General features: G+C 40.9%; 1 protein-coding gene across 1 annotated transcript; it reads left to right on the forward strand.

The window, feature by feature from the left end:
* Positions 1-216: 216 nt before the first annotated feature.
* Positions 217-26,818, forward strand: Sec61a2 (SEC61 translocon subunit alpha 2). Its single transcript, XM_028891739.2, has 12 exons — positions 217-385; positions 2,133-2,200; positions 4,146-4,211; positions 11,003-11,081; positions 14,353-14,484; positions 14,612-14,721; positions 19,747-19,900; positions 20,777-20,937; positions 21,192-21,389; positions 22,978-23,169; positions 23,897-23,973; positions 25,752-26,818. The coding sequence occupies exons 1-12, from the start codon at positions 379-381 to the stop codon at positions 25,936-25,938; spliced, it is 1,431 nt and encodes a 476-aa protein (XP_028747572.1). The 5' UTR covers positions 217-378; the 3' UTR covers positions 25,939-26,818.
* The last annotated feature ends 386 nt before the right edge of the window (positions 26,819-27,204 follow it).

Here is a 27,204-nt window from a genome sequence, read left to right on the forward strand (position 1 = left end):
GCAGGATGCCTGAACTAGGAAACCTAATCTGGGAAAACAGCTCCGAAAAGGAAAACCCTGGGTCCCCAAGGCCTGTCTCTGGGAGGCCATGGAACTGGGTAGGGCAACCAAGACACGCCCACTGTGGCAGCCCCGCCCCTGCCGCCGCGCCAGTGGTGGCCATGGCAACGCGGTGGCCGTCGTCCAACGGCTGGGGCCAGATCTGGGGGCGGGTCTGGGAGGAGCTGAGAGCGCGAGTCACATGACTCGTGGGCGGAGCTTGTGCGGGGACGGACGAAGCGTGTCCCAAGCCTCCGTCGCCTAGGCCAGAGTCGTGAGGAACGGAGCAGAAGCAGCTGCGAGGCCGCCGTTCCTCGCCGGGTGTCCCGAGCCGCCGCCATGGGCAGTGAGTGTGGTGGCGGGAGCGGGAACCTCAGGGTCGCGGGTCCCTCCGGGCTACGGGCCGTGGAGCGGCTTCCCCCTGGGGGTCGTTAGGGGGGCTGAAGATACGCAGGCCTCGCCGGGGTCGCGGCGGATGGCGCGAGCTGGGGGCCTCCGCCGAGGCGCCTCCGGTCAGCGAGGCCTTGCCTGGCGGGTCACGGAGACCCAGAGGTCCCGGTTTGCGTCCCTTAGGCGGCTAGGAGCGTGGATGGCGCGGGGAGGCCATTGGCTGGGGGGCGGGGAGTTAGGACACTCTCCCTAGCTTGGACCACTTGGGATTTTTCTGCATCTTAGGAAGCTCATTTTTTTTTTTTTTAAATTCCTGAATCACGCTTCCTTGGCGTGTTGCGATGAATAAGTCTCCCTCATTTTTTTTTTTTATGTGATTCATAGCATGTGTTTTAGGGGAGGAAAGGCGTGTGATCGGTAGCTCAGCATTTTCCTTGAAATATTCATCCCAGTCATTCTGTGGTGTTCATTGAAAACTGTAAGTTGGTGCGCGCGGTAGGGAAGAGGCCTCGTATTGTGGGGATCCTTCGAGGGCCCTGCCCCAAACATCCATCCTCATGTGTATTCATGCAAATACTTAACCTAGCAGTTCACACGTTTGTGTCTAAAGGGGTGCCTAACTGAAGGTCCAAGCCATACACCCTTTGGACAACTGGTAGACATTTGGAAAAGGGAATAGATAAGACCCTTGGCCTTGAGTTAGAATGATAAATGGAATTCTCAGGATAGGAAAAATACATGGAGGCACGCAACAGCATTGTTTGAACCCGAACGCCAGTACAGCGAATCATAAAATGCCAAGAAATCCCGGAGGGTCGCTTGGTAAGGAAAAGGAATAAGGAGACTCTAGGGAGTTTCCTGATGTGACCCATAGTTTTTTTTTTTTTATTATTACAGGTGAATGTTTTCAGATTTTAGATCTACTTTCTAAATAGTCCAAACTTGTACTTAGATAGCAAACATGACAATTATAAATTCTAACTGACATCAGTGACTTACACCTTTGTGAGTCCAGCGGGACTTAGGAGATAGCGTCGATCCCTAAACCTTGGTTTATCTTACTTTATATTACTTCAGAAGTAGCTTGGGAAAGCAGTACTTTATAATGAAATGTAATTGCCATTCTCTGAGCTGATTCTTATGTGTAAGTACTTGGATGTGGTTACTTGGAGAATGACCAAGCTGTGAAATGCGGCTAACTGAAATGAAGTAGAGTTGGTAGGCTTTAAAAAGTTGCCTGTAGGAAGTGATCCTGATTTTTTTTTTTTTCCTCTTTCTTTGCCTAGTGAATGTTGCCATCTTTAAGCTGTTTAAGTCAGTACTTGAGGTTAAGCTCATTTCCTTCTATAGCATCCCTGGGAAAGGCTCTCTCTGTCCTGCCATCTATTAGTGCATTATCGAAGTATTGTAGTAAACTGCATTTACTTATTTTTCATAGTGGTGATCTGAATATTTCCTGTTCTGTATATATACAAGGATTGGGTTTAAGCATGAAGAAGCAAAGTCCTGGTTCATTATTGACTTTCCTTCATTATTTACTCACTAGCCATTTGGATGGTCTTATCTATTGCAGACCTACTTCTTTGAACTTGAGAACATCATGATTATTTAATTTGGGTGGACAGGATAAACAGCTGTTAAAGACAATTTGTTTTTCAAACTGTTAAAAGATACATTTTTAAACTTGATAATTTTTTTTACAGTCAAGTTTTTAGAAGTTATCAAACCTTTCTGTGCAGTTCTACCAGAAATTCAGAAGCCTGAAAGGAAAGTAAGTATAATATTTTACTAATACAGAAGGTAACTTTACAGGTGAATTACTCTGCCAAACCACCAAGGTTGATTTGCTTACCCCAACCATTTCTGGTTGTAAGTGGAAAAATGTTACTTCCTCATCTTGCAAACAACTATAGACTGGTTTTTAATTTTTAAGTTATATTAATTTTTCTCATATATATGTATGTGCACTCACAAGTGCACCAGTGTACTGTGGTGTACATATGGAGGTCAGAGGGCAACTTTTGGGAATTGTTTCTCTTCTCTCACCATGTGGGTCTGGTGGTGGAAAGAATTGGACCTGGCATGGGCTTTCAAAACCTCAAAGCCCACCTTTAGTGACACACCTCCTCCAACAATGCCACACCCCCTAATCCTAGGGACTAAGCTTTCAAATATATGAACCTATAGGGCTTTTCTCATTCAAACCACCACATCTATCTGGCTGGCCCTGTTATAGACTTTTTAAAGAAGGTAGGATTTTCATTCTATCAAAAATGTTGCTCTAAGTTATTTTTCCAACCCAAGTTCTTGACCTGTGTGTTAGTTAAGATACACTATTCTCCTGGCCATGTTGGTACTTTATAATTCTTTAGTGTAGGATGTATATATTGCTAGCTGATGTTATGATTTGCTGGGTAGGTTTTAGTGAGTACCAACTGTTTTACACAATAAATTGCAATTGTGTGAGTATATACCTCCCATATTTTAATTTCTTGTTAGGAAAGAAATAGCAGCAATGTGTTTAGAAGGTATCATAACTAAATCACATTGTTCTTCAATCATTGAGCATATTTGGAACTGAGATATTTAAAACTCCAGAAATAATATTAATTTAAAAATGTTCAGTTCTTAGACTATCCTGTCCGTCCTTTTAGTTCTTAGGAAATTAATAACAAAATAGGGTCATAGAGATTGATAAAGCTTTTGTTGGGCTTACTGTTTTATTTAGAAGTACTTTTAATTTTTAATGATTTGAGGTGCTAGAGATGGCTACTCAGTTTTACTTTAGGCATACCCAAGTGTAACTTTTCATAGTTTATGGATATCCTAGGATTCCTGTGTAAAATTGTTCAGTATTTCATGCAGTTCCCTTTTTGACTGAAACGTGCATTAGATCTGCTTTACTTTGCCTCCTCTTCAGTTATTTTCCCTTGGACAGTGTACATGAAGCATGTTTTTTTGTTCATTTTGTTTTGTTTGTTTTTTGAGACAGGGTTTCTCTGTGTAGTCTTAGTTCTAGCTGTCCTGGAACTCACTCTATAGACCAGGCTGTCCTCAAACTCATAGAGGTCCACCTGCCTCTGCCTCCTGAGTGCTGGGATTAAAGCCATGTGCCACCACTGCCTGGCACTCATGAAGCATGCTTATATTTAAATTATCTTTTTTTGTGGCAGCACATGGGAGCTAGTTGGAGATATAGACTTAACTATTACAAGCTATAGTCAATCTTTCAAATTTAATCAACACCAAATGGATCAAAAACCTTAGTGTAACACCTGGAACTCTGAACTGTGAGAAGAGAGAGTAGAGAAAGCACCTTAAGATACAGCCCTGTGCAGAGACTTTCTGGGTGGGACTCCAGTCACTCAGAAGATAATGCCAACAGCTGACGAATGGAATTTTCATGAAGTTAAAAGTTTCTGCACAGCAAAGGAAAGGCATGCAGAGACAGCAACAGAATGAGAGGAAATTCTTCCTGGCTGTACAACTGATTGAGGATTACTACCTAGGATATACAAAAAGCACGGAAAGCTTACAAGTAATACCTTCCTCTTGGAAAAGAAGAGACTTGCATTTGAGATGCTTGGCTATTGATTTTAGCTGGAACAAGCTAGGGTGTGCAAACAATGAGCATGCCCAATGGGGAATGGTAATGGTGCCTTACTATGGAGTTTGCTTTGAATTTGATTGATCATTCTTGTACTTGTGTTATACAGATTCAGTTTAGAGAGAAGGTACTATGGACGGCTATAACACTCTTCATTTTCTTAGTCTGCTGTCAGGTATGTAACCAAATCATTGAATACACGTCTGTATTATTTTAAGTCTTGATTGGTAAGGATTTGAAAAACTGATAAAATAATATACTGAGTTATATTGAGTGCTGCTTGTTTTGGTAAGATTTATTTATGTGGGGTGTGTGTGTGTGTGTAAAAAACATATGTACAGTTGCCCATGGAGGCCAGAATTGGGAGTCAGATCCCCTACAGCTGGTGTTACAGTTAGTTGTGAGTTATCTATCTAATGTCAGTTCTGAGAATTGAACTTGTGTCCTCTGGAAAAGCACAAGGACTCTTAGCATTTGAGCCATCTCTGGCTCCGAGTTCTGCTGGTTTTATTTCTTTGTGATCTGGGGATCAAACTCAAGGCCTTGTGCATGAAGGCAAGTACTGTATGACTAAGTTACATTATAAGCTGAGCAGTATTATTATTTTGCTTGGTTCCCCCCCACTCCCCCCCCCTCGACCCCCCAGACAGTTTTTCTCTGTCTATGGTGTTTCAAAGCTGTCCTGGAACTAACTTTGTAGCCAAACTTACAGAAATCCACCCCCTCTACCCCCTACCGTGTACAACAGGGTTTCTCTGTGTAGCCCTGGCTGTCCTGGAACTCTGTGTAAACCAGGCTGGCCTTGAACTCAAAGATCAGCATGTCTGCTTCCCAAGTACTGGGATTAAAGGTATATGCCTACTGCCCAGCTTTTTTTTTTTTTTTTTTTTTTTTTTTTTTTTATAAATATGTGTGTGTGTGTGTGTGTGTGTGTGTGTGTGTATGTATGCATACATACCTCACACCATGGTATGTGTGTGAAGATCAGATGACAGTTTGTGGGAGTTGGTTCTCTCCTTTCATCCTGTGGGTTCCAGGAATTGAACTCCTCAGGTCAGCTGGGTTGGTTGTAATTGCCTTAACCTGCTGAGCCGTCTTGCTGGTCCATGTGTGTTGAAGAAGGAAATGATCAGGTTATTAAAGAACTTTTACTACTCTACTTTATTTATTTATTTTTTGGATGTTTAGGAGAGAATAGTTTAAAAAAAAAAAAAACCGCACAGAAAATGCAGAGAAAAAAGCATGCATTTATATTTCTACCATATGCATTTGACATCTTTGAAGTTGTACCCCCACTAAAAAAAGTCACCTCTAGGGAGGTATATGTTCATAGTAACAGTTTTAACTGTACATTCTGAAGAATTTTTGCAGATGTGTACACCCAAGAAGCTGTTACCTAAGTGGGTACAGAACATTTTTGTTACCCTCCAACATTCCTTGTAACTCTTCATCCACTGTTTATCATCTTACCCCCAGTCCTAGGCAAGCTCTGATCTCCCTTCATCACTATAGTTTGTCTTTTCTAGAATTTCACATATTGTAGTCAGGGTGTCTAGAGTCTGATTTTACAATATTTTTGAGATTTAGCCAGGTTGTCAGCAGTTTTTATTTCTCTATGTGAATGTCAGCACATTCACTTATGTGTTGATATTCGGGGTGTGTGTGTGTGTGTGTGTGTGTGTGTGTGTGTGTAACTTTTGGCTGAAAACAGGTTGCCGTAAATGCTTGTGTATGAGTCTTTCTGCTCTAAGGAGTGCATGGCTAGGAAAGGTTGCTGGTCTGCATGGTAACTATGTTCAGTGTTCTTTGCCTATGCACCCCTAGTTGAGACTCCCTTGTGTCTTGCTAAGTTTTTGCTTATTTTCAACTAGCTCACCTATTGTGAATAGTAGCCATCTTAATAGGGGTGGTTTCAGTTTGAATTCCCTTGGCAAATGATAGTCAGCAACTTTTTTTGTGTGATGCATATTTGGTAAAGTGTCTTTTTTGTTTTGTTTTTTTCCGAGACAAGGTTTCTCTGTGTAACCCTGGTTGTTCTGAATTGTTCTGTAGATCAGGCTGGCCTTGAACCCAGAGATCTGCCTTCCTTTGCCTCCGAGTGCTGGGATTAAAGGCATTCATCATGACTGCCCAACATCAATACTATTATTCTTGAGAGGGGTCTCACTAGTTATCTGGCTGGAATTCACTGTGTAGATCAGGCTGGCCTAGAACTCACAGAGATCTGCCTGCTTCTGCCTTCCGAGTGCTGGAATTAAAGGCACATGTCACTACGCCCTTTGCATTTTCTTGATTAATGATTGATGTGGAAGGGCCCACCCCATCGTGGGTGGTGCCTCCTGAGGCAGATGGTCCAGGATAGCATAAGAAAACAGAACAAACCCGTAACCATCACTCCTCCACGGCCTCTGTTGAGTTTCTTCTCTGACTTCTGTAGATGATAAAATAAGCCCTTTCTTCCCCAAGTTGATTTTGGGCATGATGTTTTTTCACAGCAATCGACACCCTAACTAATACAGGCAATATGAGTTATTAATGCAGTAGATGGATAGAAAGAGGGGCAATAGCATGGTGGGGGTTGTGAGGAAAGTTGACAGTGTCAGCATCAGAGACAGCTTGGTGGGGTCTCTGAAGAAAATAAATCCTCCCCATGGCGGAAGTGTGGGTCTCCTTTTATATGTTTCTGAGAATGGAGGAGGTTTCATAGCCAGAGCCTACAGTCAGGCTCTTTCATTCTGAAGCAGGAGGCAGGGAAGAGGGTAAGGAGCAAGATGGGTGTCCATCAGGGCTCACTTTGATGTAGACTTAATTTTCAGGCCAGAGAGATGTTGGCACCTGAAAGTCTGTTAGCTAGGGACTCAAATGTCTCCGTAGGATGCCTGTTGGTATCTATGACAGGGGAAAGCTGTTGGATATATTGTGTTCTGAGCAGCTGCTGGATTCTGACATTACATTCTTAAACTGGTAAGTTAGGAAAAGTTCTGCAGCTTTGTTCTTTATTGAGAAGGACCAACTCTAGGTCCTTTATATTTCCATAGAAACAGCTAGAGTCATTGTGTGTATTTTTGTAAGAAAATCCATTAGGGATATGAGATATATATGCAGCTTTGACTTTTTAGTTTGATTTATGAGAATTTTTAGGTTGATTTATGAGAATTGTCATCTTGAAAATACTGAATCTTCTAATATAGTGGTCAGCAAACGTTAACCTGTAAAAGCACAGAGTGGAATTTTGGGTCTTAAATCATTACCCAGATCCCAAGAAGGAAACATAAATAGAAGAATGACCTCCAGGCCTAGTGTCATTGGCCTGGGATCTTAGCTCCTCTGGAGGTTAAGGCAGGAGGGTCTCCAGTTGAAAGCCAGCCTGGACAGCGTAGAGAGATCCTGTCTCTAAAGGTAAAATGATAACAAAACAAAAAACACTCCCTCTCCTGATTCCTTAGGGTGTTTGCCTAGGTTGTTATGTAAGCCCCACATTCAGTCTCCCAGCACAAAAAATGCCCGCCCCCCCAACATTTCTATCTAGAAACCAGTGCTGTTTCTCAGGAATGGCTCATGCTGTGGCCCACTTACGCCTTTGTGTTACCTAGTTTCCCTGTGTTTATATAGTTGCTAAATGGCTGCTTTTTGTCTTTCTCACGTTTGGGCAGATCTGCCCAGTGTGGGTGATTTCAACTGAACATAAAACAAGTTCTAGCCAGTTTTCTCTAGCTTGAGGGAATGGTGGGAGGTGAGATAAGCTGAGATCATTACATTAGATGCTTCCAAGGCTCTGCTTTGATTTTTCCCCCCTTCGGGCTGTCTTGAAAGCTTCTCACAAGCTAACTGTGGAGGTCTATTCTCCATTCTAGGCTCTGATTGTCCCTCAGTTCTTAAATTTAGCATAGTCCCACAATCTCAGTTCCATCCCACAGACTCACCCTCATCGCTCAACTTCCCTTCCCTTCCTTCTCAGTTGCAGTTTCTCCTTTCTCTTCATGAAAAGGAAGAATGAAGGAGTCTGTAGTTTCCTTCTCCACATTTGGAATGTTAGTCGGCATTCTGGGGGACTGTTAGCATCGCATGGTAATAGGTAGGAGCTGTCTATTGATCTTCTTGGGTAGGCTGCACCGTGGCTAGTGGTGCTTTGAATCTACCACCTTTTTCTTGTGTAGTGGCTTATTAGTCACTCTTCTTATTGCTGCGACAAAACACTAGACAGAAGCAACTGAAGTAAGGGATGCTTTAGTGTGGCTCACACCTTGAGAGTTCAGTCCACAGTGGCAGAAAGGTGTGGTGACAGGAGCGTAGGTGGCCGGTCATATTGTGTCTGCTGTCAGGAAGCAGAGAGAGATGATGCTGATGCTCAGCCTGCTTGACTCTGTGACCCAGCCCATGGGGTGGTTTTCCCACTTTCAGGAGAGCTCTTTCTTCCTCAGTTAAATGTCTCTAAAAATACTTTTGTAGACTTATTTGAGTTGTTTCTTAGGTGATTCTAAATCCTACCAAGTTAACAGTCAAGCTTAACATCACAGCCACTTTGGAGATTTTTTTCCCTTTTCCTCCAGCTTTTTAAAATTTGCATTAGCTTTTATTCTTTCATGTTTGTGTTTTGTTATGTGCCAGAGGGGGAAAGTCCCCTAATGTAACTGCAACTTGCCATCTTGTTCATTTTCAGCACTGAGGGTGAACCCTGACCCTTGAGCATGCTAGGCAAATACCAAGCCACATTCCAGGCCTGCAACATGCAGTCCCATCCCAGACGTGCCTTCTTTAGCTTTGACTTCCCACTGCTTTTGAAGACTTCTAGTGCTCATTTTCTGTATCTCCATATGGTTAGCTCAGGTGTCCATTAGAACATGGAGTGTTTGGGTTCTCCAGAGTACTGTATCGTATTACTATTTTGTCAGGTTTGTTAAAAGAAAGACTTTATAGAAAATAAAGTTAGTGACTTTTTGGACATTTAAGGACTCAATCCAAGAGCTCCAGAGGAAATATAGAGGGTTCTGTTCCAGGGGCCTCAGATAGGGACTGTCCTGTAGTGCTAGTGGCTTCCTACACAGTGACTTCCGTACTCCTCACTTCTCACAGACACAGGGTGCACACAAACTAGCTCTGCCTCCCGTGTTACCAGTTCTGTCGCCTAGCTTAACAAGATTCAAATATCCCAGAGATTCAGGCACTTAAAATTTCTGGCAGCATATTTTGGAACTTAAAAACATTTTAAAATTGTTTTACAGTTTTTGTTTTTGCATTTATTGTGTGTGTGCAGGTATAGAGGTCTATGGCTTCCTGCTTAGCTAGAGAGCCTGGTAAACAGGCCACAGGCATCCCCGTGTCTCTGCTCCTTCATGCCTTGTGGTTACAGGCATGCACTGGCACACGGTTCTTTTCATTGGTACTGGGAACCTTAACTCACTCAGATCCTCATGCTTGTGTGGAAAGCACTTTTAACAACTGAGCTATCTCCTCAGTCACTATAGACTTTTGAAATTAGCAATATAATTTTCTTTGTGCTGAATCTGCACTTTGAGAAAGGAATATATCATGTTTAAGAAGGAGGTATCACTAAATGCTGTGTCTTATATGCGGATTGGCATGGAGATAGAGCCCAGAGATATAGCATGTGCCAGGCCCTTGGTTCTTCCCCAGTATGGTAAGGAAACTAAACAAGAGTCCTATCATGGGCAAAATTGAAAGATTTTTTTTCCTCCTTCCTTCCTTCCCTTTCTCTCTTTTTTTCTTTCTGCTGTTGTTTGTAGTAATACTCCTGCCTCAATCCTCCTATCTAAGTATTGGGATTACTGGTGTGACCCACCAGGTCTAGCTAAGGGCTTTTGTTTGTTTATTTCTCATTAAAAGTTAATGTGTTTCTGAGTGTGTTAGATTGCTCCAAATTCATGGCTATCCTGGGCTACATAGCAAGTTGTGGACTAGTTTGCATTACAGAGAAAGACCTTATCAAAACAACTGGGTAGGAGATGATGTCTTATGATAGAATATTTGATAATTCCTGAAAAAAAATAAGGAAGAAAAAGCAATCATAATCTTACCTCTTAGATATAATCAGTATTTAGCACTTAAAAGGATGTTTTTCCAGTATTATTTTCTGTACTTTTTTTAGTTTTGAACTTATACTGTATACAATTTTGAATTTTAGTTTTTATTCCAGAATTTCTTAATACTGGTACTACTGAATTTTAGGCAACATCTTCCTTTGGTGGGAGCTGTTCCTGGGTCTGCTCATTAGGTACCAATATTACCCTGCTCCACCAAGTTGTGACAACCAAATATGTTTGCAACTACTTTTTTCTTTTCTTTTCTTTTTTTCTTTTGAGACAGGATTTCTCTGTGTAGCTTTGGAGCCTGTCCTGGAACTCACTCTGTAGACCAGACTGGCCTCAAACTCACGGATATCCACCTGCCCCTGCCTCCCGAGTGCTGGAATTAAAGGTGTGCGCTATGCAACTACTTTCAAATGTTCTCCTGAAGGGAAAATCATGCCTGATTGAGAACCAATATTCTATTCTTAGCTTGAGGAAGCATTTATGTTGCAATATGATGACAATTTCATAAGCATTGTTCTTAGTGGTGGCATACTATTCCAGGTCTATACATCTCCTTGGATCTTAAATCATGATTGTGGTCATTCTAGTTGGTGAATACCCTAAGTTTTGCAAAGTTGTTACATGCCTTGACAAATACATGTGTTAATCTGTTAGGAGTATTTTTTAAATTGTGGTGAAAAAATAACAAAGTTGATATTCTTTGCTACTTTTAAATGTATAGCAGTGTTAGGCATATTCCTCTGTACTTACAGGAGTATTTACTAAGTAATGATCTCTGGTGTTTGTTAGAGACTTTAAAGTAAGCTTGTCTTATTAGAAATCATAAGAAGTAGCTAACAGGCATTGTCATAAGCAAGTGCATTTTAAATTAAGAGCGCCCTTGTCATTTCTTAAAGTGTTTTATGTGATGTTTCAGATTCCGCTGTTTGGGATCATGTCATCGGATTCTGCAGATCCCTTCTACTGGATGAGAGTTATTCTTGCATCCAACAGAGGTATGCACTTCTGACTTCCATCCTGCCAGCAAGCATCTGTTTTATAGCTTTATATGGGGGAGCTAGAACAGAAACCCACTGCTTAGGAGGAGAAACCAGCTTGAAATAATGACAACACTGAGTTTATTGTATGTGTTTTGTATGTGTGTGTGTTTGAATGTGTGTGGTCACATATATGTGTATGTACACAGTGAAGGTCAGAGGTTGACTAGAGTCTTCCTCAGTCACTTTCTACTGTATATATTTTTGAGACAGTGTCTCACTATGTAACCCTTGCTGGCCTGGAAATCTCAGGTATCCTCCTGCCTCTGCCTTCCAAGTGCTGGGATTAAAGGTATGTGCCATCATGCCCAACTTACTTTATGTATTGAGGTTGGATCTCTAATTTGAGCCCAGAGCTTGCCAGTTGTGGTGGTCTAGCTAGCCAGCTTACTCTAGACAACTCATGTCTGTATCCTGAGAGCTTGGATTACAGGTGGGCCACCATACCAGCTTGGTGTTTGTGTGGGTGCTGGAGATCTGAACTCTGTACCTAAAGCTTGTGCCATGAGCTCTACCCATTGAGCCATCTCCTCAACCATATCCTATGAGTTTTTCCTTATTAAAATCTCCTGATTTTCAGCGTCAGGGAGGCCTCTTGAATTTTAGAATTGGTGAGTGCATGTTTGAGGGAAATGCTTTGGCCAGATGGCAGGTTTTTTGGTAGTTTTAGATATAGGAGTAATATTGGTTTATTTACTTATTAAAAGTGCGTGTTTGTATGTATTTTCACACACGTCACAATGAGCATATGGAGGTCAGAGGACAACTTGGTGGAGCTGTTCCTTCCTTCCACTTTTACATGGGTTGCAGGGATTGAACTTAGGTTGCCAGGCTTGCCACAAAGCCTTTAATCATTGAGCCATCTCATCAGCACCACCCTCTCCTTTTTTTCCCCCCAAATTCATTAATAGTGTCATATATTCTGGTTACACTCACCAACCCCCCCATCCCTACTAGCCCCATCCTCCCATCAAGTCCCATCCCATTTTCATGTCTTTTTCCCCCCCTTTTTTCTTTCTTTCTTTAGTTTATTTTTATATTTATGGGTGTTTTGCCTGGATATATGTCTATGCACCACGTGCATGGCTAGTGCCCACAGAGGCCAGCACAAGATCCTCTGGAATTGGAGTTACAGATAGTTGTGAGCTACCGTTCGGATGCTGGGAATCAAACTGAGGTCCTCTGGAAGAGCAGCCAGTATTCTTAACTATTCTTAACTGCTGAGCCATCTCTCTAGCCATCTTGTTTTTATTTTTGCTTCGTGACCTAGTGGGCTTAACCAGGGCATGGGTGTGGAGCTATCCACTGGAACATGAGTAAGTCACAGTGGCTATATCACTGAGGACAAATGTTCAGTGGTTCAGTCTTGTGCAGACTGTTTACAAGCTCTGTATCTGCTGTGGGTTAATGAGTGCCATGGCCATAACATGTACATACTACAGCATTTCACAGCTTTCTTCTTTTTCTGAGATGTTTTCTGAGCATGGGGATGGTGGTGGTAATAGGGTTCTTCCTCTTGAAGGCTGAACATTCAGTCGTCACTTGTTTCCAGCACATTGGCCAGCCATCTGTCTCTGTATAAGCCCTCTTCCCTGTAGAGAGGAGCGACTTTTATCAAGGTTGAGCATAGCACACTGGTCTATGCAGTTGCTGCTTGGAAGGTTTATTATTGTTTCAGTGCATCAACATTTATAAAAATGCATCAAAATATATATGATGCATGTTCCTGGGATGTTGATAAATTTCAAATATTCATCCAGACCTTTTTGTTACATATTCATTTACATTTAAATTTATATGTTCGAAAGATATGATATACATATATACCCAAATCTATATATTCACACATTTATATGTACTTGTCTTTTTTTTTTTTAAATGTTTTTAATGAGTTACTTCATTTAATGGGCATATTCCAGTATGAGGCTATAATGTAATTTATTTCATCACTGATTCAACAAGCATTTCTTGAGTTATTATGATGTACCACCTGCTAAGTGTAGAGTAGCACATGAAGCAACATCCTGAGCCTCCTAAGGATGTACCCACCTGTGATCTTAGCACTTAGGAATTGGAGGCAAGAGAATTGAAACTTCAAGGTCATCTCTAGCCATGTATGTGGTTTGAGGCTAGCCTGGTATAAATACCAAGCCTCTGTCAGAGAAGCAAATAGGGTCTGGTGAGATGGTTCAGCAAGGTTAAGGCACTTGCCACCAAGCCTGATGATCTGAGGGTGTATTCCCCAGGACCCACATGGTGGAAAACGAGAACTAAAGGAATACAAGTTGCCCTCTGACCTCCACATACGCGCTGTGTCAGGTGTGAGCCCAGACACACACTTTCTCAAACACTAAATAAATAGTGTAAATAAATAAAAGGTGAAAGGTTTGTATGATCTGAAGAGAAAATAGAGTATAATAAGTAAATAAATATGATAAAATATTAAATAACCCCCAATTTTAGTGTAAGTTTTAAAAACAATGATTTAGACAGAAGTCTTGGAAGCTCTCGCTTTTTCTCTCCCTCTGTCCCTCCCTCTCTTTGCTGGAGATGGAATATAAGGCTTTACATTTCCAAGCAAGTACTCTACCTACACCCCACCTCTGTTTACTTATTTTTTTAAATTTTGTGTTGCTGGTAATTAAATACTAGGGCTTTACATGTTAGATGGCACTCTATCACAAAGCTATATTATATCACAACAGTTAAAATGTATTTGTGTATGTGCGCTTGCATATCATAGCGTGAATTTAGAGTTTGGACGACAACTTTCAGGAGCGAGTTGCCGCCTTGCACCATGTGGCTGCTGGGAGTTGCACTCAGGGTGTTGGCCTTGGTGGCAGTGCCTTTACTAACATAGTCATCTTGCTGGCCCCTGGCCTCTTAGCCTTGACATCTTTTTATTCTGCTCCGAAGCTGGATATTGAACCCAGAGCCTCATGCTATCTACAGCTTTGCTGTACCTGCCAGTCCCAGAAGGTTTCTTTTAAAGAGGACTTAGTATTTTAAGTTTACAATTTATAGAAATTAAAATTATTATGGAATAGTACTTTTTATCCATTGCATTGTTGCTGGTTTGCTAATAAATGATCTTTTATTAATGTTTAAGGAATCAGTGGAAATTTGTTAATATTTAAACACATTTATTAAGTGTTGTTCAGGAGTGGGATGATTTAAATTGATCTGTATTAGGTATAGAAGTTGTTTACTCATTTTCCTTCCTTTACAGGAACATTGATGGAATTGGGTATTTCCCCAATTGTAACATCTGGTTTGATTATGCAGTTGTTAGCTGGAGCCAAAATCATTGAAGTTGGAGATACACCCAAAGATAGAGCTCTGTTCAATGGAGCCCAGAAACGTGAGCAATAATACAATTAAAGAGCTTTATCCAAATTTGAGGATGTTTGTGGGAAAGATGTCCCTATAGCTTTTTGGTTGTGTTGTTTCTTGTCTTTGGTTGTAAGCATGTACTCCTTTTTTGTCAGTATTTGGTATGATCATTACCATTGGGCAAGCCATTGTGTATGTCATGACGGGGATGTACGGGGACCCTGCGGAAATGGGTGCTGGCATCTGTCTCCTTATCATCATACAGGTAAGACATACTGTGTTTTCATATGCTAATACAAGTTCGGTCCCTTTTGTCCAACAGTTCTTTAGGTGAATGGTAGAATCATTTTCTTCTGAGTTATTTTATTTAATTACAATATTATTACTGAAATGACATATATGTTGTTTTGATTTTTAAAAAAAGTTTATTCTAATAGCTTCATAGTCTGTTACTTAAAGAGTTATGGATATCTCTCCATGATTGTTCTTTGTTATGCTTTTTCCACATTCTGATGTCTCTGAAATCCTGCTGTATTCCCTCAGTTAACAGTGCATTCCTGCTGTTGCCAGCCAGGTGGCAGTGGTGGGGCACGCAGCAGCCTTCTGTGGCTGTCGGCTTGGCCAAAGCTGCTGAGATTAGCAACCTCGCTGTTGGTTACTCTATGCACTGTTGGTATAGTAGATATCTGAGGTTACTTGTTGGCTGAAGTCACCTCGGAAAACCCAGCACGGTGGTACAGACTTCTAGCGTGAGTTATTTGGGAGGCTGCAGGGGAGGAGTTCTTGAACCACCAATTAGAAACAAGCTATGTGACATTAAATTGTTACTGAAATGAAACATGTAGTCTACAGAAAAACAGCTAAGTCTGAAATACCTAAGTTGTTGTAATAAGATATTTTGTCGCCGGGCGGTGGTGGCGCACGCCTTTAATCCCAGCACTCGGGAGGCAGAGGCAGGCGGATCTCTGTGAGTTCGAGGCCAGCCTGGGCTACCAAGTGAGTCCCAGGAAAGGCACAAAGCTACACAGAGAAACCCTGTCTCGAAAAATCAAAAAAAAAAAAAAAAAAAAAAAAAGATATTTTGTCATAGATTAACTGGCAGGCTTCAAACTTGGAATCCTCTCTTATCCTGAGTGCTCAGATTTTAGGTGTGTACCAAGGCATCTAACTATTCTTTTCTTCCTTGGTGGAATGCAAAACCATGATGCTCTAAATAATTGTAGTGCCTGCAAAATACCATATATACTCATGTACAAGTGTTCTATGGAGGTATTTATTTATGTATTTACTTGAGACAGTGACATATAGCCTGGACTGGCCTCACACTCAGTGTGTAGCTGAGCTGAGGATGACCTTCAGTTTCTGGTCCTCCGACCCCATGTCCCAGGTGCTAGCATTACCCATAAACCATTATCTGGTTTCTGCAGTACTAGGGATCCAACCTAGAGCTTGTGCATAGTAGGCAACTGCCAGTTTGGCTCCACCCCAGCCCCCCATGGAGTTCCAAAATGAGTATTTTGGAGTAGAACTTTTTAAAAGACCAACATATTTTGAGTGTGTATAATGTTCAGAAGAGTTTTTTTCTTTTTAAAGTTTTATGTTAATAAAATATGTCTACTGGGATCCTGGTTACTGTGGAAATTCATTTTATCTATTATATGAAATTAGAATTAATTTAGGGTTTTTCTTTTTTAATAGTTCAAAAGATCAAGTTCAGAAAATATTTTTGAAATAGTCTCAAATGCCAGTATTTGAGACATATGACTATCTCAGATGTGCATAATTTATTTTTTTAAAAAAATAAACCTTATATAGGAAGCAAGTAAAATAAGAAAGAGTATTCAGTGAGCCTGACTCAGGACAGAGAGTTAAATTATTAAGAATCTGTTGACATGATTAATAAGGATGCCCATCAATGGGTTGTAACTATTTTGTTTGTGCTCTAGGACAGGATTTTTAATGTATTATCGAGTCTTTGGTAACTTGCTGAGGCCTAGTGCATTCTCTTCCAGTATAAGATGTGTTTCCCAAGAGAATAATGGTTCCTTTATTTCTCCATTTACAAATACTTGCTTGACATAGCCATTGGGAGCTGGAGAAGAGAGAGATGCAGAGGATGGGCAGAGAAGAATCCTCTGGATCCTGACTTAGTATCCTTCAGTGCTTAGGGTTTCTTCAGATGCTGGTGCAGGGCTGAGGATGTTATCCATAGAACCTCAAGCTTGGTTTGGTTTCTTTAAAGCAGTGGTTCCCAACCTGTGGGTCATGACCCCACGGCAGGGTGTCGAATGACCCTTTGACACAAGTCAAATATCAGAAATTCTGCATATCAGATATTTATATTACAATCCATAACAGTAGCAAAGAGTCACAGAATTAGAAAGGTTGAGAACCACTGCTTTTTTGTTTTTGTTTTTGAGACAGCTTCCCCAAGTAACAGCCCTGGCTGTCCTGGAACTCACTTTGTAGCCCAGGCTGGCCTCGTACTCACAGAGATCTGCCTGCCTCTGTCTTCCAAGTGCTGGGATTAAAGGCGTGCGCCACCACTGCTGCCCTGTGACAACCACTGTTTTAAAGCATTTGCTTTATGCAGCAAATAAAGTTTTATGGTGTTTTTTTTTTGTTTTTTGTTTTTTGTTTGTTTGTTTTAATTTTTGTTTTCTTCTGGAGTTGAGGATTGAATCCAGGGCCTTGAAAACACTAAATATACACTACTACAGCAATACTCCCTTAGCATGAAGTAGCCTTGAATTCTTTTTAAAAAGACATTCAGAACTAGTACCAAGCCCTCAGAACATTTTGTACCAGTGTAACTTCTCTGGGACCTTCCAAAAGCTTAGAGTCACGGAATGTAGTTTAGCAGCTCTAGGCTGGTTGGGTGAGGTAGCTTTTACAGCACTTCAGGCTATTTCAATCTTTCTTTTGCACAATCAGAAATCTCATTATTTCTAAGAATGAAATGAGCAAATATGTATTAGCTTTTTGACATAACTTCTGGTATATAAATATCGGTGTTGTGATGAACTCTTTTAGTGTTAATGTATAAAGAAAAATGTCGTGTTTGATTGTTGGTGGGCAGTGACCCATTTGTGTCTTTTCAAGGGCTTGCTAACATTGAGACTATGTGGCTACACTGAAGAGCTATGATTGGATCAGTGTGTGTTCACCTAGAAACATAGGTTTTTGAGAACTGTTTGCATGCTGTTATGGAAGGTATTTCTCACTTTGTTTCTGTTTCACTCACATAGTGCTCTTTCCACTAATTGAATTTGAAATCTAAATTGGGTCTTGATTGAAATTAAAAACTAACTAGAAAGTGTCATTGTGAATGGCACATAGTAAAGGTAAGTATGTTTTGTCAAACTAAGTAGAGCGAGTATGCCTGCCCAAGGTTGACATCCAGTTTACACCCACTCAGAGGTTCATGGTGTGCATTCCACATGTCTGCTTGGTCACGGGTCAGTTCTCACTGGGCTTCATGGAGATGCTGCTGTCATTGTCTGCTGCCTCTTTCATAAGCATACATGGTTTTTTGCTACCTTTTCTCCTAGTCCTCAAATTGCACAAACTATTTCTCATTTAGATTTATTTATACTTTCTTACTCCTCCTGGGAAAAGAGGTCTCATTTTCAAAAGGTATTCATGAACTACTCTGTAGGCCAGCATTATTCTGCACAGGGGACCTCAGTTATTGTAGGACTGCTTGTGTCTTTGGACAGACCATTTAGCTATCAGAACCATGACTGGCTGATTTATGAGTAGGTACTCTCCCCTTCAGTGGGGATGGATGGGTTGCTGCTGTATTTGTGACTGGGAATACTCAACTTGCTCATTACCTAACTGTACTCAAAATAAAACCCAGCCCTAACTTCTCTCTTCCCTTGTCAAAATGTCAAATTTGATTTTCAAACAGTAGAAGGTTCCCATGACCTCTCTTAGGAGTTTGAGGATTATGTCCCTTTTCCAGTTGTTGGATATTCAAACTAGAAACTTTAAAAAGACAAATTAGGCCAGGCGGTGGCGGCGGCGCATGCCTTTAATCCCAGCACTCGGGAGGCAGAGCCAGGCGGATCTCTGTGAGTTCGAGGACAGGCACCAAAACTACACAGAGAAACCCTGTCTTCAAAAACCGAAAACAAACAAACAAACAAAAGTCAGGTTTCATATAAGCGAAATGATAGTTAAGAAAACAAAAACAAAAAAACCAACTACAGTGTGTAAGGTAAGCATGCTCAGAGGGTATAATGCAGTTTGATGTGTTCATTGACAGGTGATAATAGGTAAAGTATGGAATCAGGGTGGGTTCCTTGATCTGGGAGGAATTGGAACTACTTCCTTGTTTCTCTAGGGGAGTGTGTAGAGTAGGGAGCCCTGTGAGGTAGTAAGGTTGGGGCTCACAAGCATGCCTTATTTCCCTCTCGATAAGGTTATTCCAGTCAGCCACTTGACTGACACTGTGGTACATGTTTTTATAATGTATCTTCTCCAAGAATAGCCATAGCTAAAATTAGTATGTTTTCATTTAAAAAAAAAAAAAGATGACCCAGGTGGTGGTGGTGCACGCCTTTAATCCCAGCACTTGTGAGGCAGAGCCAGGTGGATCTCAGTGAGTTCGAGGCCAGCCTGGTCTACAGAGTTCAAGGACAGCCAAGACTGTTTGTTACACAGAGAAACCCTGTCTCCAAAAACAAAACAAAACAAAACGAAAATGATGAACTAGAAAACATGGTGAAATCTTAACTTTTCAATGCAATCTTGGTCATAATAAGTATAGCATGAATTTTTATAGTACAAATTGTATATTCAGCTGTGCTCTAGTTTTTGGCTTATTCTCTATGTATTATATTATATAGAAGATATATGTAATACTTTGTAAAAAATGTCAATCTTATTCTTATCCCTTAGGGAGTGAAGAATCTCTTTTAATTTTTCTGTAATTTATTTGGCCTTTTACTTACATGGAGGTATTTGTAATATTTTGTTTCTTCCTTTCAAATTCCAAGCTGTGATTATTATTTAGTGCCCCCCACCATGGGCACAATTTAAACACTGTAAGCTGGTGTAAAAAGAATTCTGTGGTGAAATGTTCGCTATGTAATGAGGCAGCAGTCCTTTGATTTTTAGAACTGGCCCAACTAGACTAGAGCAGGTCAGAAGCTGCAGCTGCCGCAGTGGTGAGGAGCCATGCGTAGGTCTGGTATTGGGCATGCACAGACTGTGAAATAGCCATTCGTCTGCCCCTTCCTGAGTTGATTCTTGCTTCCGCTTACGTGCATTTCTTTCCCCACAGTTGTTTGTTGCTGGTTTGATTGTGCTGCTGTTAGATGAGCTGCTACAGAAGGGTTACGGCTTGGGGTCTGGTATTTCCCTCTTTATTGCCACCAACATCTGTGAAACCATTGTCTGGAAGGCCTTTAGTCCCACTACCATTAACACTGGCAGAGGTACATTGCACAGTGACTGCAACTGCACGAGTTTTGCTGGATGTATGCTGAAAATGAGTCAATAATGCAGCAGCACATGCCTGGAGCCACTCAGTTTGCCACCCTAGGGGACCATGAGTGCTAACTGTTAAAACTCAGCGAGCAGAGATGTGTGAAGTATGCAGTAGTAAGTCCAAGAGAGTGCATCCTAACCTCTGCTCGTTCAAAGTTCCAGTGGTTGCAAACAGTATTACAGTTTGGTTGACCTTGCTTAGGCCATTGCTGCCAGAGTCATTTACCTCCCCGATTGCAGCCTTATGGGAGGGACAGAAAGGTAGTGGATTACGATTTGGCCGTCCTCTGAGAGCACTCATACCCTTGCCTCTCTAACTGGCTTTGTAATAGCATCTGAGGTTTGAAAGATTTCACTCTGTTTTTCCCGCATCCCTTTCCACTTCTTATTGTCATCCTGTCCTAAGTAGTCAATGTCTAACTTTGACCCCAGACTTAAGAAAATAGTACTGATAATTTATTAACATTCTTGGTGCAGTCAACTAAAGGCAAGCATGGTAGATAAACATACCTGCTCTGATTCTGACATTTTTATTCTGCTTTGCTGCTGCTTTTATTATCCCTAAAAGTACTTCCTTCTTTTCCCTAGAGTAAAGGAGAGGCAAACCTTTATGAGTGAAAATTGCAGATTTATGTTGACACTTGCCTCCATGATAGAACTATGTTTAGAACCCACACACATGGCTATGCCATAAAGCCATACAACATAGATACAATATAGAGTCATAAATTGGTCAGTTGACTCGAGGTTCAAGTTATTTGTTTAGACTTTTGAGGCGACTTTGGAAGAGGCATCCACAGTTCATTTCTGTCTTGATTTCTCAGGTACGGAATTTGAGGGTGCAGTCATAGCTCTATTTCATTTGTTGGCCACCAGGACAGACAAAGTCCGAGCCTTGAGGGAGGCCTTCTATCGGCAGAACCTCCCCAATCTCATGAACCTCATTGCCACAGTGTTCGTGTTTGCTGTTGTCATATATTTCCAGGTAAGAATGACCTTTTCACTGGTGAAACTGCTTATTGTTTTTGTGAAAGTAATGCTGGTTGAAAGGATGGCATAGTCAGTTTTTCAAGAACCAGTCAACCCAAATTTGAAGGTGGGAAATACTGGCTATGAAATTGGAGAAAAGGGGTCTTTGGGGAGGGGCAGATTTATCGCTGGTTTGTCAACTCTCTGCTGCCACCCTTCCTCTGTCTGCGCCCTGACATGCAGTTCCTCTTCTCTTGACTTCCTTTTCAGGGGTTTCGTGTTGACTTGCCCATTAAGTCGGCCCGGTATCGAGGACAGTACAGTAGCTATCCCATCAAGCTCTTCTACACATCGAATATTCCCATAATCCTCCAGTCTGCCCTAGTTTCAAACTTGTATGTCATTTCCCAGATGCTGTCTGTTCGATTTAGTGGCAACTTCTTAGTAAACTTACTAGGACAGTGGGCCGTGAGTATGTTTATTTTTATTAAATATTTAAAATTGGTGTTTTATAGTTGTATTTTCAACTGACTGAGATAGATATTGAAGCATTTTGGAATTTATTTACCTGTACCATTTTGTTATTTGGAAAATTTGATAAATGTTGTAAGAGTAAGATTGGCCAGGTAGTTTTTTCTTTTCTTGAGACAGGGTTTCTCTGTAACTTTGGAGCCTGTCCTGGAACTCACTTTGTAGATCAGGCTGGCCTTGAACTCACAGAGATCCTCCCCAGTGCTGGGATTAAAGGTGTGAGCCATCACTGCCCGGCTGGCCAGGTAGTTTTTAATATTTGATTATATGGAAAGCATTTTCATATATCATTTGAACAGTTTTTTAGGCTAAAAATCAGTGTTGCTTTCACAAAAGTGATTTTTGTTCTGTAGTCCTTGTTTAGAGACATGGTCTCACGCTACAGCCCAGGCTGAGTAGGCAGGCTGCCTGCCTCAGTGAAGCTTGTGTGTATAGCCCTGGCTGTCCTGGAACTCACTGTGGACCAGGCTGGCTTCAGACTCTCAGAGATCTGCCTCTGCCTCCTGAGTGCTGGGATTAAAGCCTGATTGTATTCTTTTATTTAAAAAAAATTTTTTTACTTTTATTTTTTTATGAACATTGATCAGTGTTTTGTGTGTATGTATGTCTATATGAAGGTGTCAGATCCTTTGGAATTGGAGTTACAGACAGTTGTAAACTGCCATGTAGGTGCTGGGAATTGAACCCTAGTCCTCTGAAAGAGCAGCCAATGTTCTTAACCTTTGAGACATCTCATAGCCCCGCATGATTGTTTTCTTAATACTGAAAAATGCAATGGTCATCTCTAGAGTTGAAACATTCAGATTCTAAATATAATCAGATTAATTATAAATTGTATTTCTATCCTCCAGATTTCATAGATCTATATTTTTTAAAACTCACTCTTCTGTTAATGATCTGTGCAAAGTGTCTCGCACAAAATAAAGTACATATTTTGAAGGAATGAAGGATGCAAAGTTAACTCCCTAGATTCTATGGGCTTGTTGGCTGTAGGTGTTTCAAAACATCATGGGCTGGTGAAGTGGCTCAGCAGGTAAAGGTGTTTGCTGTGGAGGAAGTCTAACACTAGTTTGATCCCCAGATTCCATGGAAGGATGTCAGGAGAGAACCAGTTCCACAAAGTTGTCCCTTGACCTCCACGTATGCACTGAGCCATACTGCACATACCAACCCACAGGCATCATATATACTCACATAATAATAGCAAAGCTTCTTTTTTAAAAAGTTAAACCATCATAAATTTTGAAAAACTCAAACATATATATGGTCATGACAGCTATAATCTCAAGTACTCAGGAAGCTAAAGCAGGAAGGAGATCACTTCAAGAGTTTGGGGTCATCTTGGGCAACATAGTGAGACCTCATCTCAAAATGGAGGCAAATCTTAAGGTTTATGGTGCAATTTATTGTATGGTACATGCTTAACATTCAAGGCCCTGGGTTTAATCCTCACCAACAAACCAAAACCCTAGTATTCTCAACTAGTCTGGTTGACCATTTGTTCTTTTTTATTCTTGTTTGATAGGATGTCAGTGGGGGAGGACCTGCTCGTTCTTACCCTGTTGGAGGCCTTTGTTACTACCTATCTCCTCCTGAGTCCATGGGTGCCATATTTGAGGATCCTGTCCATGTGGTTGTGTACATCATCTTCATGTTGGGATCATGTGCATTCTTTTCTAAGACATGGATAGAAGTGTCTGGTTCCTCAGCCAAAGATGTAAGTATGTGACTAGTTAAAAATATTATGTGGGGCTGGAGAGATGGCTCAGCCGTTAAGAGCACTGGCTGCTCTTCCAGAGGACCTGGGTTCAATTCTCAGCACAATTCATACTTGTCTGTAACTCCAGTTCCAAGGCTTCTGACAGCCTCACACAGACATACATGCAGGCAAAGCACTAATGAACATAAAATAAAAATTAAAAAAAAAAAAAAAAACCTTTTGTAAAAGTCATAGTATTTGGGTGCCAAAATAAGTTACTTTTATAGTTTTTAGCTTTGTTCATATATTCTTAGACCTGTCCTTAACAGGCTAAAAATTGGTTCTTCTGAACTCTTATTTGGGGCTTTGTGATCCTCCAAAATTCAGTTTGACTCAAAAAAACGTTTTCTCTAGTATTCAGTTCCTCTTTACAGAGCTAATACAAAAAAATGCTGAGAGCAGCTTTTAATCCCAACACTCGGGAGGCAGAGGCAGGTGGAGCTCTGTGAGTTCCAGGACACCTAGGGCTGTTACACAGAGAAACCCTGTCTCAAAAAACAAACAAAAATGCTGAGAGTAAAGATGTAAGGTATGGCTAGCATATGTTTGGCAGGACTGAGACCTCATTTTCCCTATGTTTAATATGAGCGATACAATGGCCAGTGTATAGGCTCTCATATTTTCAGTGTAGGAAGCAACAAAATGCGAGGAGTTTAATTTCAAGTTTTTCTTTCTTCTCGGCCAGGTGGCTAAGCAGCTTAAAGAGCAGCAGATGGTGATGAGAGGCCACAGAGATACCTCCATGGTCCACGAGCTGAACAGGTAAGCTCACAAGGTCATTTCTTAAATCTATAAGGCTCTTTGCTTTATTCAAAGTCATAGTCTTCTACTCTTCACAAGAGAACTAAAATTTAACTAAATCTGAATTGTTCTCCACATAAAAATTGGCCCTTTTATAATCTTCAAAAATTTTTTGAAAATATTTTCCCTTTCTCCCCTCCAGAGTACTCCCCCCACCTGCTATCTCTTCAGTTCACAGCATCTTGCCTCATTTTTGTCACACACACACACACACACACACTCCTGTGTGTATGTATATATATCTATATATCTATATATCTACTCATTCCTAAATATTTAAGCAGTCTGCTCAGTCTTTATAGTGTTATTTATATGTACATGATTTTAGAGCTGACCATTTGGTATTGGGTAGCCAATTGGGGCTCTTCCCCGGGGAAGGCTATCTTCTCCTGCTCTCGGTATTCCTTAGTTGCCTATAGTTGTTTGTCTAGGGTTGGGGCCCCTTCTGTGTTAGCATGTCTACTGGTGTTGTCCTTGTACAGGTTTTGTTGAGGCAGCCTATATAATTTTAAATTGAAACTGTGCTTTCACAGCTCACACCTCAGGGTTAGAATACTGCATAGCAGCAGTTCTCAGTGTCGGCTGGCTGCACATGAGCCACCAGGGACACGTAAAACACTGGTACCCTCACATCCAGGAAACAAGATTTGTTCCCAGGCCTTAGGTATTTGGTGACAGCTTTATTGAGATAATTCATATACCACAGCCGGGCATGGGTGGCACACTTGAGAGGCAGAGGCAGGTAGATCTCTGTGAGTTCGAGGCCAGCCTGGTCAACAGGGTGAGTTCCAGGACAGCCAGGGCTGTTACACGGAGAAACCCTGTCTTGGAAAAAAAAAATTCATATATCACTTAATATATCCAGTTGAAATATATAGTCCACATCTTTAACCTGAGCACTTGGGAGGCTCAGGATTGCCACAAGTTCAAGGCCAGCCTGGGCTACCTAATGAGTACCAAACCAGTACAGTGTAACTCAGTTGTGTGTCCATTGCTCATTTGCTCAGCAGTTTCTTGAACTGGCACTAGTGTGCCTATCTTCAATTATTTGATGTGGATGAGTGTTTTGCCTCTGTGTTTATATACATGCCTGGTTTGAAATTTTTTACCCTACAAGAGGGAACTTAAAGGATACCTACTTAAGAATATTACATAATTTAGTCAGATGTGATGGCACAGGTCTCTCTGATCTTGAAACACTGGAAGTGGAGGTTGGATGAGTTCAGAGCCAGCCCTCATTACATGAGATCCAGTCTAAACAAAAACCCCCATATTTTAGTCAGGTATGGTAGTTTATCTCAGCACTTGGAAGCTGAAGCAGGTGGATTGCTATTTCTAGGCCATCTTGAGGCTATAGACATGTCTGAAAAAATATACTTTATATACACTGTAACATATATGTACATATAGAGTATATTTTGTATACATACAAAATATATATTCCATATGTATGAATATATACAATATATACATTTGTATGATAACAAATAATAAATTTTAGTCTAAAATCTAATGATCTGTCCTAAAAATTGCATTGCCTTGCAGGTATTAACGTTTTGAAATCATTGCCTTAATCTCCCATCTGCTGGGTACAGTGTCTCAGTAGTGAGGACCTATTCTGACCAGTTTCTCTCTTTAGAGGGAACCATTTCAAGCATAACTGGAAGTTGCATTGCTTCTAGCTATTGTGTTCTTCCCATTCCCTCCCACTGCCTGATGAAAGTTCTTTTGTCTTTCAGGTACATCCCCACAGCAGCTGCCTTTGGGGGTTTGTGCATTGGTGCCCTGTCGGTGTTAGCAGACTTCCTGGGGGCTATTGGCTCTGGCACTGGGATTCTGCTTGCAGTCACTATTATTTATCAGTATTTTGAAATATTTGTTAAGGAACAGGCTGAAGTTGGAGGGATGGGTGCTTTGTTTTTCTAAATGTTCATATAGTTCTTTGCGTGTATGAAAGGGAAAATACTTTGACATACTGTTTCTGTCAAACAATGCTGGTTCCCCTTTCTTCCCTCAGTTTGTTTTCAGTGCTAATTGTCCCATTCTGAAATGGGCACCGAGCTAAGCCTGTGTGCAGCATTAGTACCAGCTGCCTTAAAACTGAAGTTTACATTATTTGTTGACACTGTCCATCTAGTGTTGCCCATGATGCTGGGAAGCAGTGTATCTGCTTAGCAAGACAGTGACGTGGATTAGCTTTGCACACAACATTCAGAACACGGACTATTCCCTTGTTTAAAAATAAATGTAGTGCAAATTGCCACTTTCCAGTATTTTTGAGCTTCCCTAATGAGTTATGGAGCATTTATATCTGATGTATATTTTAGATAATTTTTATACTTTTTTAACTCATCGTATCCATGTTCTCTACCCTCCCTCCCCAGCCCCTCTTTATTTGTCCTATCCTCAAACTGCCACTCAGCCTGGATGGGCAAAAATCAAGCATTGAAGTTATTTCTGTCACTGGAAACAATTGCTTCTAATTCCTCTTCTGCTTTTCATTTGTCCTCCCAGTGACAGCTGAGCGCTGTCCAGCTGTATTGGCTATGCCTTCTACTTCCAACAGTCACTCAGTCTGATGCCCCATGAGTACTTTTTCTCCCTTCCCCAAGTCCCTAAAGCAAGATCCAGTTCTCAAGCAGTGTCTGTAGTTGAGTGGAAGTGAACAATGAATAATTCATACTAGGACTGTCTATTACATGCATAGCAGGACCCAAAAGTAAACAGTAGACAATAAGCGTTTATTTAATAAACTGTTGCAGTTGTGTTGGAAAAATAAAGAGATGTGGTATTAAGTGTTCTCTAAGATTATTTCTGTAGGCTCAGTGTATTTTATATGGAACCCATCCACATAGGCTTAAGAAGTTAAATGTAACCATCCTTCAATTCTAAATTACTGAAAGACAGTAGCATGAAGGGTACTCATGGCATATTTGGAAAGGGACAGGCAAAGTGTCTCAAAACATACTCTAGTATTTTTAGAGTACATACTTTATTTTCAAAAAAAAAAAAAAAATTACCAAATTTAATTTTTAAGTTATTTTCAGAAGTACAGTTTCAGTCATTGATTTCCTTAGTAGGAATGGGAGGTAGGATTGCCTTAGGTTGGATCACAAGTCATAACTATAGAGGCAAGACATGAGTGAAGGTCAGGCACTGGGAAACACCCTGGGGTATTAGAACCCACGTTGT

Source organism: Peromyscus leucopus, chromosome 5 (assembly GCF_004664715.2).
Source record: "Peromyscus leucopus breed LL Stock chromosome 5, UCI_PerLeu_2.1, whole genome shotgun sequence".
NCBI classification, from domain to species: Eukaryota; Metazoa; Chordata; class Mammalia; order Rodentia; family Cricetidae; genus Peromyscus; species Peromyscus leucopus.